This window comes from Struthio camelus, chromosome 15 (genome assembly GCF_040807025.1).
Source record: "Struthio camelus isolate bStrCam1 chromosome 15, bStrCam1.hap1, whole genome shotgun sequence".
NCBI lineage: Eukaryota > Metazoa > Chordata > Aves > Struthioniformes > Struthionidae > Struthio > Struthio camelus.
In genome coordinates this window covers 19,909,299-19,928,674 of record NC_090956.1, presented here as the reverse complement: position 1 = coordinate 19,928,674, position 19,376 = coordinate 19,909,299, and the positions used below count along the sequence as shown (strand labels likewise).

General features: G+C 39.9%; 1 protein-coding gene across 7 annotated transcripts in view; it reads left to right on the top strand.

The window, feature by feature from the left end:
- Positions 1-18,859, top strand: part of CRAMP1 (cramped chromatin regulator homolog 1) — a 51,872-nt gene extending 33,013 nt beyond the window's left edge. For all 7 annotated transcript variants that reach the window (XM_068908400.1, XM_068908397.1, XM_068908396.1 and 4 more), the window contains 11 exons: positions 731-908; positions 4,317-4,498; positions 5,348-5,422; positions 6,422-6,503; positions 7,268-7,372; positions 8,432-8,610; positions 9,188-9,271; positions 10,670-10,904; positions 11,162-11,326; positions 11,955-12,100; positions 14,163-18,859. In XM_068908400.1, the coding sequence (XP_068764501.1) occupies positions 731-908; positions 4,317-4,498; positions 5,348-5,422; positions 6,422-6,503; positions 7,268-7,372; positions 8,432-8,610; positions 9,188-9,271; positions 10,670-10,904; positions 11,162-11,326; positions 11,955-12,100; positions 14,163-14,327 (1,596 nt within the window). In that variant the 3' untranslated portion in view covers positions 14,328-18,859. The remainder of the gene's footprint in view (positions 1-730; positions 909-4,316; positions 4,499-5,347; positions 5,423-6,421; positions 6,504-7,267; positions 7,373-8,431; positions 8,611-9,187; positions 9,272-10,669; positions 10,905-11,161; positions 11,327-11,954; positions 12,101-14,162) is intronic.
- The last annotated feature ends 517 nt before the right edge of the window (positions 18,860-19,376 follow it).

Sequence of the window (19,376 nt, the reverse complement as noted above, 5' to 3'; positions counted from 1 at the left end):
TGCGGTACTTTCCTTTAAATGAAGATTACCAGCATAAAACACACTGTAGCAAATTACATTGCAGTCAAGTGTGAGTGGTAATTTTATGCCTGTGGTTGCACACAACTTTGTTAAAAAGTCAACCTTTTCTAGAAAACCTTATAAATAACTTCATGAAGTTAACTGGATAGACCTGGAAAATTAGTAAAGCACCTTGGCATGTGGTTTTGTTTTTATTGCTGTAATACAGTGTAAAACAGGAGAAGGAATGGGAAAAATTTCAAAACTTTTCGTCTTTACTTGATTAGAATTAACAGCAAAATATTTTTGTCCAGGGATACTTCCAGAGGAGCCATCTGGATGGTTAGAGTTTATGAAAATTAGTTTTCTGTTGAATTTGAAAGCAACCCCTTTTTTTGGTACTGTGGCAAATCCTTGTCTTCCTCTCTTCTATATATATGTATATTTTTTTGTCTGGGGTGGTCCAGCACACTGTGTGAAGCTTGTGGAATGCTAATCAGATTATAATATAATTTGATGATATTTAACCAATGATATTTAACACTGCCAAACACACAGGGGAAAAGTTTTAACCTCCCACCACATGCACAGAGAGGCAGTGGTAGGGTGCTTAAAGATACTACAGTATGTAAGATGATTTTTTTTAAGCTTCCTAAGCAGGCGTGGGTTTAACAATGCATTTATTGTAACAATAAAACACTATATTCAGTTCATATGTTTGCATTTTTAGACCCCTGAGATGAGCTCTGTTGCCACGTCACCTATAAAGCCTACTCAAGAGGAGCAGTCACTGACTCCTCCAGGAAAGGTGATTGCCATCAGCACCAGGAGCCCAGGTTGTGCACGAAATCAGTCTGCCCTTCGCAACAACAAGGCTTTTTCTCCCAATGCCGCTTCCAGTTCCTCAGGTGAGCATTCATAAAAACTGACTTCAACAAATCAGACCAGTAGTATATCATATCACTGTTTGGGAAACTCTACCCAATTATATGCCACGGTACAGTTTTTGTCCATAATTCTAGGAGAATGAGCGTTCCTACTGTTAAATATTAAACTGTTAATTTGGTTCAGGGTTGTCACGAATTCACTACTTCTCTGAATTAAAAAACAATCCATGTCAAAAATAGAGTTTTCAATCCAGAAAGCGTCTCACCAAGTCAGTCTTGCAGAGATGCTGGCCGTTGTTAGGAAATGACTGGTATGGGGTCTCAATAGTGAAGGCTTATAGGACTAGAGAATAAATACACTGATTAAGGTTTGTTGGTAAAAATAATATTTTACTAAAAATTTTCGCTGCCATTCTGCTGAGATGAAATACTGAATGATTGTTATGAACTTTTTTTTTCTACTAGAAGGTACAGCTGATATAACTTGTGAGCCTCAGCCATGCAGACCCAAGAAAGAATTTCAGTTCCATTCTTCAGGCAGTTGCATTTGCCAGCAAATGTTTTATGACTTCATAAAAGTGGGTGAAAGTGTCAGAGTTACTAGGAACAATTGCCATTCGTATGCTACCCTTTTCACACTCATGCTGTAAGAAGCAATGGACCATGAGCAATTTAACCAATGCTGTAAAACACCTTAGTTGGTGCTCTGAGTGGTTTTCACTTTAAAATAGTGTTTTAGCAGTTTCATCTCTGTTTAAAGCTCTGTTGCACTTCCTTGCAGACAAGGACACGCTTGCTTAAATTGCTAGTAAAGAGCCCAATCAGTTAATAGGTCAAATGTAGAAATCTTTACACTTCTGTGAGATACACAAGCTAGGAGGGCATGTCTTCTTAAATCAGATTCAGAAATAAAATCAAACTTGCAACTTGTTCAGTTTTATGAGATTGTACTTTATATTTCCCCTCATGCCTTGAAAATCATTTCTGAAATATTTTGAGTAAGGATAAGGATCATCAACTGAGAATAGCAGACAGAACCAGCAAGAAGATAAAAATACTGTATATGTGATCGCCTGGAAGTAGGCAACTGTTTTATTTATGCAGACCTACACTGATTCAAAAGCAAATATAATTGTCTGTATTAGTCTTTATGAGTTGCATCACTGAATCACAGTAAGTAGAGCTGTATACTGTTATGGTTTAACAGAAGATTATATAGTTTATAATGAAACACAGTCTTTAGTGTAAAATCAAGGAGTGAAAAATGTAGAGTATGTATTCCTGCTTTTGTGCAGTACCAGTAAAAGATAGCCAAGCTGGCTTCATCTGAGCTGTTTGGCTTGAACAGAAGAGCAGTAAAAGTGCGTTTGATACAGCATTCTACCTAGCTTATTAGTTTTGCTCCTCAGCAGCTCTACCTGAGGTAATACGCTCAGCTTAGGTAACGGCATTCCAGCATGTCAAACTGATACCCAAGCAAGTCTGATATCTTTACCCTTCATTCTGTTTTACTGTCAGACACACTGAATCCCATTTATCAGCCCTTGTGAAGGCGTTCGGAATTTGAAAATGAATTGTTTAAGGTCTGGATTCTAGGCTTTAGTATACAGGAATTATAAAGCTTCTTTGTATCCCCACATAGGACGCTTTTAAATGACTACAGTAATTTGGCTATCAGAAAGCAAACTTCTAGGTCACTTTTAGGTGGGTTTCCTCATAGAATTTGGTCCTGAACCTGTCTAGCTGCCAACTACTTTTTGTTTTTTTTTTTCATTGAAGATAAATTGATTTGGTCTTCCCAGTAGAAAATAACGATTAGAGGATAAGTTCTGTTCACCCCAGAAGAACTGAAAGGGTTAACAAACTGACAGTTTCACAAAAGCCACACGGCTATCTGAGGAGACAGAAAAGGAGATAAGAGTCGTGCAAAGACATTTAGAGAAGAGCAGAGCAACAGCTTTGCTAAATCACCTATAACACTTAAAATATCATTACATAATTTTAGCTCCATCTATTGTATTGCATTTCGTTACTTTCTGCAGTGAATCCCTTAGTGCATTTTTAAGAAAATACTTTGTGTGATCCCTTGAACAATTCTCCTTAACTCCTGGTCAGGGAGGAAGCGCTAATTAATTTTTGCTACTCTATAAATTCTCAAACCTGATTTATTTTAGATCCTTTGGCACACTGCAGTTTTAACTAACCTTTGGAAAAACTGAGCAGAGTTTAGAGCAGCAGGCTGGAGGTGGTAATTTCCTCATTTAAACGTGGAGCTAACCCACAGTGCTTATGTCAGTGTTTCATCTTTGAAATGAGGATAATAAGGCCTGCGTGTTTATTTATGTATTAGGCAAATAAAGCTTGATGCCCTTTAAAATACTTCTTGAATGAATTGTTGTGTGCTACCTATGTCTACATTAGGGTGTCCCAAGCTTGTGCTGCATTGTCTGCCTCCCCTGAGAAGCTGCAGGAACTATCATTGTATGCTTTACCTCTGCCACCTCTGGGTGAGCCAGGTACCTGCTGCCTCCCAGCTGAGATCTCCAGCTCAGCTGTAGAGGCTGGAGTACAGCATCAGTTGTGGGTCTAACATGTGAAAATAGCCATTTTTGTCTGCTGTAACGAAACCCAGTATATTACATGGAGTATGCACCTCTATGGAAGGGAGGTATGCTTCCGTGTTGTTTCAAGATGATGCACTAGTAATGCTGGCTTTCATCCTGATTGGATGCGTGCAGAGCAGGCACACCACTGTAAGTTAATACACTTCTCTTTTTAAAGTATAAATGGAATTCTTTCGCTCAGACCAAATACCATTATTTCAGAGAGTAGTATATAATGTTAAGACAATCAGTCTTTGGGAAGGTATTTTCAGTAAACTGGTCCCTGCCCCCAGATTTCTCTGTCACCAGAATCATTTTAGAGGGCTTACACTTTGAATTACCACAGTTGGAAAAAGAAGTCTTAAGTTACATGTAAAGATTGTAGAATGAATCTGTATCTATATTATCTTCCCCTACAAAAGGAGTGGATCAAATGCATATGTATTTTGTTCAGTGAGAAGGGCACTCAGGTGTTTCTACCAACTGAACAGATAAGCTGGTTGCTGGTTAACACAGTGTGCAGGGCTCAAAATTGGGTCCCTATGCTGTAGTTTCTTTAGTAGTGTAAAATTGCATTTAACCCCCTTCATCCAAGGATTTCAAAGTAAGTGAATGTTTGCAGTGTCCTTGTGAAGCAGGTACACACTGTCAATTTACACTTGGGAAGAATGAAGTATTTTCAGTTTCATGATTTGTGTAAGGTCACAAGCAGATGGTGGCGGAGCCAGAATCCGTAAGTCCCAGCTCTTAGTCTGGTCCTACAGTTACTAAATGATTATTTTTCTTATGTTTTCACTTCATTTAAATGGCCCTTAACACTTTCTAGGTTTGAGAAACCTCCCTAGACCTCTCTTGGTGGCTGGTCCTTCAAGTTCTGGAAGCGCTGATGCGGATGGTGGACTCTTTGCCGTTCCTACAACTCTACCACCAAACAGCCGCCATGGGAAACTGTTCTTGCCTAGTAAAGAAGCCGAACTGACCTTCCGGCAGCACTTAGACACAATCAGTGTAAGTGAGACCAGTGAATGGAAACAGGAGCGTGCTGTGCCTGAGCCAGCTTCCAATAGGGATTGCGCGGTTTTTTGGTTCAACAGAATGCACAGGCTTCTTTATGAAGCCGTTTTTCTAGTGATGTTCAAGCATGGCATTATATAGGATAGATTTGTCAGATTTTGATCACATAATTAGGCTTTGAAGTGATACCTCCTCTTCAGGCCTGAATGCCATTACACTGCCTGATTAAACTGGTTCACTCTGCTAATTAAATTGCTCCAGTAAAATATTTTTGCCGTGTTTAAAAAAACCTGATAGTCGTCTTCTCCTGCAATGAATTTGAATATATCCTTATTGCTGAGATTTAATTACAATATTTATTTTATTTTTCTATATAAAATCTCAGTAACAGTGTCATACCAAGCTACAATAGTTAAGCAGTGAAATAGCTTCTTTAGGAGAAAGGTTTGTCTCAATAAAACAAGAACAAAAAATACACAGTCCTGGTGGAAAACTTTCCTACGCTAGCAGAAGGTATGGGAGAAGAAGCTGAAGAAGTATTCGTTTTTGGTTAGGGGAGATGTAGTTTGCATATCCCATGAGGCTTTGCTTTTACTGGACTATGACTTTGAGAAGCTTTCAGTTAGAATAGTATTTTTGTCAGTGCTGGAGCATCAGCATCAAATGAGATGTATTTAATCTAAAAGTAGTTTTTGAAAGAATAATCTACAGTCTGAAACAAAGCACAGTATTTTAGTATATAGTTACAACTTTTTTTAACTGGAGAATGGAGTTTTGGGGTATAACTCGTTCGGTGCCTGGGTGTTTAAAATACTTTCTAATGCATTTCCTGTTATTCTCCAGATGCAGTCAGACTTCTTCTTGCCAAAGCCAAGGAAGTTACGGAACAGGCACTTGCGGAAGCCATTGGTAGTACAGGTCAGAAAAATTTGCCAAGTGTGGAATGCCTGGTGTGCATCCCAAATAAATAATGGTTAGGTTAATAATGACTTGGGCCTAACTGAACTAAAAAACTGAACTTGCCTCATACATCCGCTGGAAAAGTAAAGCTGAGCATCTGACGAAGCAAGTGTTTTAGTGTGTATTGTAAGCAGCCATGATATAGTCCCTGTGTGAGGAATGTCAATACCACTAGTAATCCAGTGCAGGAGGTAGCTTGGGGGGCAGGGGAAGCCCCTCATCTGAAAGCAGGCTCTGCTGTTTGCCCTGCCCCGGTACTTACACAAACAATGCGTTCATCTGGTATCCTGATCTGTCACTGTCATTGCAACGAGATCGCCAGTTAGATTTTTTTCCTGCTTCCTGCTCACTAATGGCTGGGAAATTGGGATGGGAATAGACAGTGTAGTGAAAGAAAACATACTCCGTTTGACAGAACACTGATTTACAAAATCAACTAGGATTTCCAAAGCGATTTAAGGAGAAGGCAGCCTGTTACTGAATTTCGGTAACTTTCTCCCTTAGACTACTCCAGTGATCCCAGCAAAAAGGCAGATGCCACTCTGAAAGCACAGACTTTTCTTAGGGATTTGTGGCAGGTGGAGAACATACATTAAAAGAATTACAAATAAAATAATGCAAACTTCCTTGGGGAAAAGAAAGTTGCAGAGTACCTGCTTACCCTTTGATCTCTTCTGTTCTGACAATAGAATCGATCATTTGCCTAGAACTTAATCCAAATTATTCTTTGGTAGTGAGATATTCTGCTCTGTGCAATGCCGTTTCTTTTAAAAACTCCCAAGTACATGTTGCTGTCTCATTAATTCACCCTTGTTTAATTGCAGTGGCAGATGAATTTGCACACAGTCTGGATCCCATCCTTAAGTTTGATCGTGAACTTCTAAACCTTAGATGATCAGCTTTACCCTCTGTTCTGTGATTAAATATGTATTGTCTATTCTTGCATCTTTCACGCAGAGAACGCTGCTCCCTAGGCCATCTGGAAATCCGTCCCAGCATGTGTGTTCCTTTTCTATCTTGTCCAACTCATCCATAACAGGTGAGTCTGCGTGTCTTCCATCACTTTTAGCTTGCCATGAGATGGATTGAAAAGTGTCTCTTAACACTGCAAAAGGAAAGATTTTTAAAAAGAGGAAAATATCCTTTCAAAACCACCAAGTCATTTACTGACTGGTTGAGTCACTTCCTACAGGATGATAGGATTGTGCTCCTGGATCATTGTTAAGGAAGTCATGATTATAATAGAGATTTTTTTCTTCCAATTCCCACTCTTTCCTGCTTTCAGTATTGTGGAGTTCTCTACAAGGAGACTAAATTTTGGAAGAAATTACTGAGATAAGAATTTTTTTTCTATGGGGTGTAATTAGTTGTCTAGACTTCATATTGAACTTTTCCTAGTATCTGGGATACTGTAGATTAAATGTCGTACTGTATAATTAATATACTGCCCACTTGTCCTTTTCTGCTGATCACTCTTAAGTAACAATGGTAGTACGAGTTATCTCTCATCTCAGCATTAATCTGAAAATCAGCATTAGAGGTTCAAGTTTATCTTCACTGAAAATAATGAAGGCAGCTGCAATGAGACGGCAACACTTGCTGTTGCATTTTTTTTGTGGTAGGGCATCGGTTAGCTTTTATTACTATTTCAAGTCTACTTCATCATTGTCTCCACTGTTTGCATTCCTGGAGCTCACCGCTGCTTGGAATTGTGTTTATTTTGCTTCCATTGAATCGTGTTGTATTCTGCTTTAGAGATGTTAGATTTCATTTGCTTGAGAGTTATTTAATCCTTCACCCTAGGGAGAGGTTCATTTCGGCCAATCCAGTCTTCATTGAATAAAGCCGCTGTTTCTCGTCCCATTGTGCCGAAGGTTCTTCCAGCACAGGCTACCAACCATCTGTCTAGTAAGTTTTTCCTTAAACAGAATGAGAGTTGCAGTGTGTCCTGTTCTATATGATGTTACACTGTTGGTTTCTTTTTCCTACAAATAAATCATTAGTGTCTTTTGAAATTAAAGAAAAGAGAATAGAGCTATATTACTGATATCTTACTTTCTGTGGCTTTATGTGACTGGAGGAAGGCAGCAGTCAGTGGTGGAACAGTCCAAACTAGGTTCCTTTGCAGTGTCTGACCCGCGGGAAAAGCAAGGATTTAGAATATGTAACTGAAGTTTCACACTTCTGTCACGTTTTGTTGTAAGGCTATTTTGAAAAGAGGTTGTGACCTATTTGAAAGAAACTTGTAAGCAGCCTATCTCCTAGCTTGAGATGAGGAATACTACAAGATAAAAATTGCCAGTGTATTAGGAAAAAAACAAAACTCCAAATAGTGTCTTGCAACAAAGGACAGTAGGGTCCCTTAACTAGAATGATTAGTGAGGTGAAAACAATGAATGCCTCTATGTTTTGCAATAGGCTTGGAGAATTCACTGCCATGGGAAGGCATTCGGTTATTTTAACCGAATTTTAAAAGATCTGGATGAGCTTGACCCTGCAACTGCGAAAGTTTATATATTGAGGCCAAATGGCCGCTAGAAACAAGATAACAAAATAAGGTTATGTTGTATTTATAGCTCCCTGGTAAATCATAGGAAGTTTCTAGAAATTGTATAACCAACTACTGCTTTTTTATCTGAACATTATTAAGAGATGTAGATGTTACTGTAAGTGGGGGAAAAAAGGAAAAAAAACCAGGGATATTTCTCTAAACTGTGTTTGTATACCTGGTAATGTATTGGAGCAGGGCAGAAAAGTTACAAACATTCAGCTGAAAGAAATGTTATCCTTTCTAAAGAGAAACAATTGACATAGCGGATCAGATAATTACCGTTTTTGCTTTTTGCCTTTGTTAAGTTTTGGCTGTCTGGCCAATTTTTAAAAAATTATCTTTGAAAAGAGTCACAATGAAGTAATTTTGTGAAGAAAAGACTTCGAATGTGTTTTTTTTTTCCTGTTTCTCAAAAGGTGCTATTGACTTGGCTGCTAAAAGTGCCGGTATTATCCCTGGTAGCCCTCTGCCCGTCCTGGATGCAGATGGTTTGTCAGGTGTATCTCCACTGTCACCAGACGGAGTGACCACAGTGGTAACAGGGCAGGAATCAACAGTAGCACATCAAAATGGAGGCTCCATCACCACTATGGAGGTCAGTGTCTCTTGAGCGTGCTTTTGAAAGCAGTTAAGCATCTTATTCTTCCACTATGTCAAAAGCCATATTGTTAATGACTCTTCAGTAAGCTTTCTCCTGGGGCCTGCTGTTAGACACGCTTATCGTGGCAAGCCCAATCTGTGTTGTATAGTGTGCATTTAGGGGCTGAGGGATCAAATCATCATTGCGCTGAATAACAAATTTCCATCCTCTGGAGTGGCTTTCAGCTGTGAGCCAATTGAACTTGGCCATCCAGAAGTCTGTACTCAAAAAGAAAGAGTAGCATTTTGAGGGACAGAGACTCAGCTGGAAATCTGGGGCAAACTCATGACTTCTGGGGATGTATTTAGAATGGTAACTGTGATCTCTCTTTACCATCCCTTTCACTGAAACCCAGGTACCTGTTAGTCCTTGTCATTATCTCAGGGGGTTGATGTGGACTATTTTGAAAGGCAGGATATGTAGAAAAAGCATGCATAAACAGTGATGTGCACTTGCCTCTTACATACCCAGCTGTATTTGCAGCAACTCATGTAAAATTGTGTCACTCACATAATTCCTGTTGTGCTTCTAGGGCTCAGGCAGTGGGTGTCGGGTTCCATTCATCAGCCTGCCAACACGGCATGAGCAGCAGGAGGCAGTTCCTGATGGTTTCCAGGTAGAGTATGTGCTGAACAGCTGTATGAAATGGATAATGGTTTGAAAACACCACTGGTATTGCCAGTTAGACACCCTTGATCTCAGGTTATTGTATACCATTATTATGTTTTGTGGAAATGGAAATCTCTAACATTTGAAGAAATTTAAAGAACAAAAACCAAAAATGCTGCTTAGATTTATTTGTGTGCCATTCTGTAAAAGAGCAAAATGAAGCTGACAAACTCTGACCTCTGAAGGACGAGCAAATCTTACTTAATGCTTGATCTAATGGAGAAATTGAGAACAGGCATGTACTATATAGCAAAGCATTTATAAACACTACAAAGAAAGATTTCAGGAATTGGCAGTCCTGCTTGCTGAAGGAGGAATATTAAGACTAAAAGCATGATTATAATGCCATCAGCCTCTTAAAAGAATCCCTTTTCTTTACATTGGATCCAATAAGACGTAGATACTTAAACAGTAAGGGTGGCAGCGCATAAATTCTGAGAGTCTTGTCCTCCTATTCCCACCTTCCTTCTCCAGTGGGATCCAGGACCTTGTGTTAGCTACTTAGCTCTCAGAATACAAGCTTTTCTTTTTTTTAATGGAAGCATTTTCCACCTTTCTTGTGATAGGGAGATGCAAAAATTAACGTGAACAAAGAGCATAAAAGTGAGGAAGATTTTACAGAAGTAGTGTCAGGACATTTACCTAGGCATTTATTTAAGGGGGGCGGGTGGTGTTAGGTTCTGGTTCCTGTTCTCAGGATTGCTTTGCATGCGCTACATCAGATAAAATTCAGAAACAGTTCTATGAAGAGGAATTAGAATGAAGACTCCTTAAGAAAAAAAAAAAAAGATTGATTTTTGGCAGGTCTAGCTGTACAAAAAAGTGAGTTAGCTTTTTAAAATATTTATACTATGTTAGTATTTGTAGGGTTCTTGTCTATATAAAGGCAAATGTAATCCTTAATTCTTAAGAACTATCTTGTAGGTTCCTCAAAAAAATGTTATTTCTGTTGCTATATATGGGTGCTTTTTTCTCTTACATAGGTTAAATTAAATGTTCTTAGGTATCTTAAAACCGCATGTTTTTTCAGACAGTTTAGCAGGATATGGGATGAGGAATATTTGTTTATGCTTACAGATATTATTTCTGAAAATAACACAATTTCTCTGTATCAGTGGATGTTCAAAACATGGACCCAATTAATTTTTTATATCTAGATGAGAAGAAAAACACTTCCAAGTGTTTTTGGATCCATGAACAAAGAACATTAAGAATATATTCTGCTGGATTTAGTCCTCTTTTTTTAAATCTGAATTTAATCTGATGCTTAGGAGCTCAGCTGTTGTTTTTCAGACATGTATCCAAGCCCTTCATAAATTCATGAATCATCTGTTTCTTGTAACAGGGCACATCAGTCCTTTCTCTATCAGAACTAACCAAGACTCCCCTCCAAAATGGTCTTTCCACCCCTCCACTTCCCTCATCAGAGGCTTCCAGTACCCGTCTTTCTCCCCCCAATGTCTCTGCTCTCTTGGATATTTCTCTGCCTGGACCACCTGAAGATGTGCTTTCTCAAGGAGAGCCTGCCACTCAAATCAGTGATTCTATCATTGAAATAGCTATCAGCTCTGGTCAATACAGTAAGTCTGAGCTTAGCTAAAGTTTTCCTATTAATAATTTTCAAAAAATCACTATCATCTTAAATGTCAGCAGAAACTTTAAAGAAGCAGTTTTGGGATTTTTTTTTTTTAATCTGTTGGAAAGTTAATTGTGTGGGTGGCCTCTCTTTTCTGATGTATACAGTTTTGGGGGGGGGGTCGTTAAACAAAAAATTGGTGCAGTGTCCTGTAACTTTACCGCATTGACTGAATCAGTGATTCATGACATTGGCTTACAGGTGAAGGTGTTTCTCTCTCTCCTGCAAAGCTGAATGGCAGCGACAGTTCCAAAAGTCTTCCATCCCCATCCAGTAGTCCTCAGCAGAACTGGATTGCCTCTCCCAGCCATGATCCCCAGTGGTACCCCAATGACTCCACAGACTCGTCTCTGAGCAGCTTGTTTTGTAAGTATCTGTATGCAGAGAACTGCAACAAAAGAGCTATTTCCTTTCCAAAAAAAGATGTTTATTAGAAGTGGATCTTTTGGAAAATGGGAAATTCAGCAGGACTTCAGTAGATTTTTTCCCGTGTTTCTTGCTTTTGCTTGTAACAGTTTTGTCTCGAATGTATTTTCTTTCTCTTTACAAGTCTGTTCCTGAAATGATCCTGTTGCTAGGTTGGGGCAAGAGCCTATACCTTAGGGCAAATAATTCCTTGGCACTTCTTTGTAGTCTCTTTGGAGCCTGACTCATCAGTTAGGTTGAGACATTTTGGCCTTTCTGCCAAAGTGAAAAGATACCCTTGGCTGTGCTGTTGGAAAATAGGCTTAATTCTGTGCTTGGTGAGCGTAATCTCAGAGATGAGATCACTGGGTTTGTTTGGGGGTTTTGTGAGTTAACACTTGATGGTGCCAGTGTAATGGGTCTCTTTGTACTCTTAGCAATCTGCTGAAGGTGTTCATGCTGGTAACATCATTTTCAGGAGACAGAAGAGATACATAGTTGTCCTTTATTTTCTATTTCCTTGTCCTCTTTGACCCCTCAACTGCAAACATTGAGTGCAGTGACTTCCTGATGTGCCTGTTCTTTTTAGCAAGTTTCATCTCCCCTGAGAAGGGCCGAAAAATGTTGCCGACTCCTGTTGGAACTGCGAGTGGCACCTCCTTGCTAGGACCTAGCCTTCTGGATGGAAACTCACGGGACTCTTTTGTATCACGGTCTCTGGCAGATGTAGCAGAGGTATGTCATCAGATTTACTTTCAGCTGTCTTTGCTTCCTTTTTTAGTGCAGTGTTACTGCGTGTTATCGTACCTCCCTGAGATACTTAAGGCAAAGATGCTTGACATCTGCACTGTAGCTTAGCAAAACAAGGTCTTAATTAAAAGATGCAAAATGACGTGAGGATATATTGCACCAGAGCTGCTGCATCAAACTGTTGTGAGCACCTTTGACTCACGTTCTTTCTGCTGGAGGAGGTCCTGTTTGCCTTATTGAAAATAAGCATTGTTTCGACAGAGTTTTAAGCCTTCTATTTTGTGTATCCTGCTTTGTAGAGCAGGACTTGAAAAGACTAAGGATGAGAGAAGGGTTAATACTGATGCCGCTGCAATTGGAGGGCTGGTAGGAAAAGTAAATAGGCCCAGGAGGAGGAACCAGGAAACGGCTAATGCTGAGTTACTTGAGAGAATGGCAGGAGGCCCTATACTGCTGAATTATTTTCTCCATAGGTAGAATTATCCTTTGTTTTGAAATCATTTACAGAGTTGGAGTGAAGACCAGCAGTTAAGGCTCCAATATGCTCGAGGGTAGAGCTGACTTTTAAAGGGACCTAGAAAGGCTGGAGGGATGCGCCATCAGGGGCATTATGGAATTCAGCAAGGAGAAATGCAAAATCCTGCACCTCAGAAGGAATAACCCATGACAGCAATACAGGCTGGGGACTGACTGACTGGGAAACAGCTCTGCTGAAAAGTACCTGGGGGGATCTTGGTAGACAGCAAGCTGAACGAGAGCCAGCAGTGTGTTGTGGCAGCAAGGAAGGCTAACAGCCTCCTGGGCTGTATTAACAGGAGCATAGCCAGTAGATTGAAGGAAGTGATGATTATCTCCTTCTACGCAGCACTTGTGAGACCCTATCTAGAATATTGCATCCAGTTTTGATCCCCCAATCCTGGAAAGAAAGAGATAAACTGGAGCAAGTTCAGCAGAGGGCCACAAGGATAGTCAGGGGACTGGAGCTGTTGCCCTGTGAGAAGAGGCTGAGGATACCGGGCTTGTTCAGCCAGAGAAGAGAAGGCTTCAGGGGGTGGGCGGGAACTTCATAGCTGCCCCCTCCAATACCTACGTGGAGATCATCAGGAAGACGGAGCCAGGCCCTTCACAGTGGTATGGGGTTGGGAGGAAGAGAGGCAACAGGCATAAGCTGAAACTTGGGAGGTTCTGACTCGATACAAGGAAAAACTTTTTCATTTTGAGGTTGGATTAGAGACCTCTTAAGCTCCCTTTGTAACCTAAATTATCCTATGATTTACAGTCATGGGCTCAAGGTAACATCAGGTTATATTGTAACTCCATGGGGACTGTGCCCTGAGGAAAGGAGAAAGTCATTCCTCCTTTGCCCGTTGGATTTTGATAAGGAAGTTCTATGCACACCTTGTAACTAGAAGCTGCAGTTAACACTGATCTAAAGTGGCCTTGGCAGCTTCAGCCTTCATGCACAGCTCCACTTCCTGGGTCAAACAGGAAGACTCTGCTAACTTTTATTGGCAAGAATCTGTCAAGTAGTATGTGTGTTAATTAAAGGCGTGTATGATAATCTGTTTGTGTGGATTTTAAGTGATACTGCAGCCATTGATCTAACAAACTGCCTTCAGAGGAAAATGGGGTAAGCCACCATTTTAGGCACGCCAGAGCAGCTGCAGTTATTTTATTGCTGTTGTGGCAAACGTGGGTTTGTGTGGGAGTCTAGAGGAAGCAAGTATCATTTACAAATAGCGTTAATGAAGGAAGAATTTTGAAAGACTTTTATTTTGTTCTGCAGAATCATGTTTTCTTTTCAGACACAATTATGTACATAAGAGGCAGTATCTATATAGTTTTTGATCAGTGTCTCTAGCAGTGCATCTTGATGCCGAATTAAGGAATAGTTGTAGTGATGTGTGGGTAAGGCCCATTCAGACTGTATAGTGTCTCCCAGGAGGCTTCCATTAAGCCGCAGAGAGGAGCTCTTCTCTAACTCAGATAAAGCAAAATAAATCTCCACTGACATGTGGCTGCTCTTTTCTCCTTACCTCTTTTCTAGGTGGTGGATTCCCAGCTGGCTTGCATGATGAATGAGAACAGCATAGATTACATATCTCGTTTTAATGACCTTGCCCAGGAGCTATCCATACCTGAGCCAACCCGCAGGGAAATTCTATTTGATGGAGGAGGTGGTGGTCCCCCTATTGGAGATCTCTCACAGTGAGCATACGAGACCAGCAGGCTGGTGGAGACTGTTCAGCTAAGGTGGAACTTGCAGCGCTGGATCACAGCAAGGGCAGGTTGTGGAGAAGCAGCTGAGGCTCAGTTGAACCTATCTTGTGCGCTTCTTTCTAAAAGAGCAGCATTGCCTTCAAAGGTCTGAAGAAGTACTTGCAAGTCCTGGAATGTGCAATACACTGGGAACAACAAAGCATGGAATAGTATTATAGGAAATGGCATGTCCCCTGCATCAGTGATATAAGATGGCAGGTTTATGGGACAGTCCTGGACTTGTACTGTGGAATGGCCTAGGAAGAAGAAGCTCAAGCAAGAAAGGATGTTGCCAGAAGCTCCCCTACATGAATTATTTTTTGTGTAGTAATCAAAATGCCATGATTTGGGATTCATTTTGAAGTTGTGGGGGATGAGGGGTGGGGGCGGGGTATGGAAAGCATTTTGCATCTTGAAATGTCCTAGTTGGCACTCTTTTTATGAATCAGTCAAACTGAAGTTTCTTGCACTCTCTTCAAAGGCGCTATGGCTCTGTGATGCTTCATTTTTATACACCATTCTGTTTCTTTGGCAATGTTTTGTCGTTTGAACATTCCAGCAGGGGCATATACCTGCTTTCTTGTTTTGTAGAGAAGCTCTGATTCACCCTACTCCCAGATTGCATGGAACCCTGGGGAGTTTCCTCTGTTTTTGAACCCCATCACATGTTACAATCATCATTCTTCTGACTGTACTCATCTTCTCTATCTTTAAATGAGATTCTTTGTCACATTTCACAGTCCTTCCCCCTCTCCCCCCCCCCCACCGTAGGAGAATGTTTTTCTGCTCTCCCTGAAGGATGTTTGTTTTTTCAGTCAGGAAACACAGCAAAAGAGCTCTTATGGGAATCACTAGGAAAGCTTTGTCATAATTAGTCTTGGCTTTGCTGCAAATCTGAATATACTGCCATCTTTCTCCACAAAAATGCGAGATACAGTATCTCACTGAGAGTTTTCCTGGGAGAGGAAATAGGAAAGAATGACGTATAGTTACAAATAATATTTTAACGCTAAAATTGCTGAAATCTATCTTGTGTCATAAAAAGGAAAGGTGTCAAGTCCTAGCTTAATTCCTTAGTCCCTCCTTGTTTCCTCCTAGTCCTGCTAATTCCAGGTGCTCTGTAGTACCTCAGGGCATCATCTTGCATTTTAGTCACTCCTGGGCACTAACGGATCTGGTACTCCCTCTACGAAATCCCTATGCATTTAATGGTAGTGTTTTAATATTTGAAAGACCCAGATCCTGATTTCAGCAGGTTCAAAGGAGTCTAAAGTTACTTTCTCTCCAGCTGGTTTTCCTTTGATTCTGCCTTATGACTCAGGAGACTTTTCCTATTTCCTTTCCTACCAGTCTTGAGAGAGGATACTTCTACTGTGCCCCTTTTCTAAGCACTTCTCTGCTTCTCCAGTAAGAGGATGTCCCTTGGCTATTTTGGGTATCTCTGAACTTATCCAAGGGACTAGTCCTATATAAACCTCAACTTTATATTTAAGAGCTGTTTGTTAATGAATAATCAAAACTTCTCCATCTCTTAGGCTATTATCAGGGGTTCATTTTCCCAACTTGCACTATACTTGGTGGATGTAGATCTACCTGCCTTTAGCTACTTTTACAAAGCATTTGACTGGGAGTTTCTTCTTGTAACCTTGCTCACAGTGCACTGATTGGGTTCACTCTTTTCCCAGTCACTTTACCCTGCTTATGTAGGTTTTTTTTTACTGCTATATAGTTTGCCTTGTGCTCTCTATCATTAAGAGAAAATGTAACATTTTCTGATGCTTCTTTTCTGTGGCCCAGAGTTTATTGGCTCACTCTAAAGGTAGTGGAATTTGGAAGACATTCCTGGGATTCGTTCTGTAAGAACCCACATGCAAGATTGCTACATTCTCCTTTCTGATGTAGGAACTAACAAGGAATCAAGCCTATATCACTAGCAAGAAGACAGTCCGTACCAGACATAGGGAGACTTTTCATACCTGTGGGCTAGCTTTCTATTCGGACTGCATGTCATGTGGGGTCTTAAGTTCTTCTGTTATCCCTACTGAGCCCTGTTGGAGAACTGTTGCAGTTATCAGGAGATCATGTAAACCTAGAATATAAAAAGTTGAAGGCTGTCAGAAAGAGGAATGTTAAGTGTATCATTTTGAGGGTTCACCCTTGACAAGGATATGACAAGGATACCCATTAATCTCAAGAGTCACTCCATCTAAAACTTTCAGGTTTTACTTAGAGTTGAAATATATTTTGGTTCAGTCTTTCCCAGAGTGTCTCCTCTTGGTATTGGTTCTCACGTTAGTAATGCTGTTTATCCTATGTACTGTACCTCCAAAATTCCTTCCAACTTTCAGGACAAAGATAGAGGACTCTTGCGATAACTGTGGCCATGGATTACAGGACATGCAGGAGGAGATGTGATACATTCTAATCGAGTACTGTATAAAAACTGAATTGTTGTTCTTAAGCTTCTACATATTGAAAGATCAGCCTGATGGTCTCCAGTGTATTATACACCTTGACAAACATTTCCATCTTCTCTCCCCATGCTGGCAATGGAGTGGCTGTCACACTGGTTTTGACTCTAGGTTGTCTCAAATAGGTGCCAGTGTTGCTGCACCTAGGTGGCAGGGCGCTTCCTCAAAGTCTGTGGTGAGTTTCTGCCATCTGAAAGAGGGAGCTGACAAGCTGCCCCTTCTCTCAGCCCATCCAGTTGCCATAGGGGAATAATGATGTTGTAGAATGAATGTCAGTATGGTGGCTATTTTTAGTGGTGTCCATGAGATCAGAAGATTTTAATATCCTGAACCTCTGCAAGTAGACTTGAAACACAAGGTAATAGCAGAGTGGAAATGACAGAGCTACTTGTTCAGCATTCAAAATGTTGTGGTTAAAACAGTGTTTAGCATCAGCTTCTTTAAAAAGTTCTTATTATAAAACAGATTTTGACTTTTTTTTTTTTTTGGTACCTTAGCAGCCTCCTGTCTCTTGAGACTTGCAGTTCCCAGAGACTTTCTGTATTTGGCTTCTGATTTCAGAAACATAATGCTCTGCAAACTGCATTTGAATAACAAAGCCCTTTCATTCAGGAAAAGTAAATATTATCAGGGAAAAATTTGAAAACAACTTAGATCATTGTGAATTGATTTTGAATTGATGCAGAATTTGTTATTCTTATTATGTGAAAAGTCACTTAAACTGGTGGAGTCATTTTGACTCCACTAGTTGTAGATTTCAGGTGGGTGTGCTTTACTTGCTGATCATCATCAGTTTGTGTCTAAGACTGCCAAGGGATAAATCAATATATTGTGCGGTGGGGTGTTTTTTTGTTTATTTAGTAAAATCCAAAACTTTTAAAAAATGTTAATTTCAGTTTCCCCAGCTGAAGTAACAAGATCCACTTTTGTAATCACGTCAGCTTATCCCAAACGGATATTCAAGCAAGTTTATAGTGAAATGCAGGCAGGATTGTTTTTAGGGAACATTTAACTTTGTTATCTTCATAGCTGCCCAAGGCACTGAAAGACAGTTGGAGAGGACAAATGGACACTAACAACCTGGTCTCCACTTCTGATGTTAGTTGCTCTGAGGCTTGTTCCTGGCTTTAGTTTTTACTGGTTTTATTTTTAAACCTCTGGTAGGCTTGCCCCATGCTGGTTCAGTGACCATGTGTGTAATAAAAGGAAGTTCTGAGTAGTTCCCCATGGTGAAAGGCAGAAAATTCAGTATTTGTGGTCATCATAGTCTGGGTGAAAAGCAGTACCATATCCTAAGAATTAGATCTGCCTGTGTAGACACGTGTGCGTTAACAGTGGGTTGTCTGCTGGGTGTTGCATCCTGATTAAGCGCACAATTCATTTTATCCTTTATCACTAAATCTACTAAGCATAGGAATATTAATTGTTTTTAATATGGCATTGTTTAGCCTGTTCTTGACACCCTTCTTTATATTTCTAAATTCAATTAAATAGCTTGGATCAAATCTAATCTATAAAGATGTTTCATCTACTGACTCCGCAGATCCCAGAGTGGAAATTAAGTTGCATTTTATTTTTTACACTCAGACTTCAGATGCATTTATAAGGAAAGTACTGCACTTTTTTTAACCTTTTCAAACCTTTGAATCTCTTAATTTCACAACAATTTGTAAATGTTAACCAAGTGAAACCTTGGCAAGCACTACGGCAATAAGTTATCATTAATTACTGAAACATGATAACTGCTTTAGAGCTTATGGTTCTGGCAGCAAAATTTAATGCTGTTTCTTTTAATAATAGTTAAGCCATATCATCTGAGGTTTCTGGCTTGTTTGAGATGTGAATTTGTTTTATAGATTATAAATATGCCTATATAGTGTATGTATAAAGCCGAATGCCTGTCCTTACTGATTATTTTTTGTACCATATTGTAAATTATATTATTTATTCTTTACCAATTTTGGAAAAAGGTGTTTTGGTTATTTAATATAATATACAAAAGCTGTTAAACTTCCTCTGTTTAAATTTCCAATTCAACTTGTAAAGCTGTTTTTATTCTTGTGCATAAATACATACTAATACTTGGTCTAACTTATGTCGCATGTGTTATTTGCGGTTCCTGCCTGATCAAATTTTCCATTTAACCTTTATTTACATAGCTATGGCCCCAGTAGAATCTAGGGGATCAACATTTGTCCGTAAGACTAAGCTTTCTGAGGTAAAATTCTGGTTTCAGTGAGATGAGTGGCACAATTTCCATTGAATTCTCTGATCCCAGAATTTTCTCTATATTCCCCATGGCGAGAAAATGTTTAGCTTTTCTTTACTTTTCATGTATACCTTCCAACTTCCCTCCCCAATAGTGTCTCCTAACTCTGAGCATAAGAAAGGGGTCAAACCAGAGGGCTCTCTGTATTGAAATTCCTGTCTCTCACAGTAGTCACCAGCAACTGCTCAAAGAACAGGGTACGAGGAAAAGGGTATAAGGAAAAGGATATGCATATCTTGATCTTTCCCCTGGCACCTCCTCA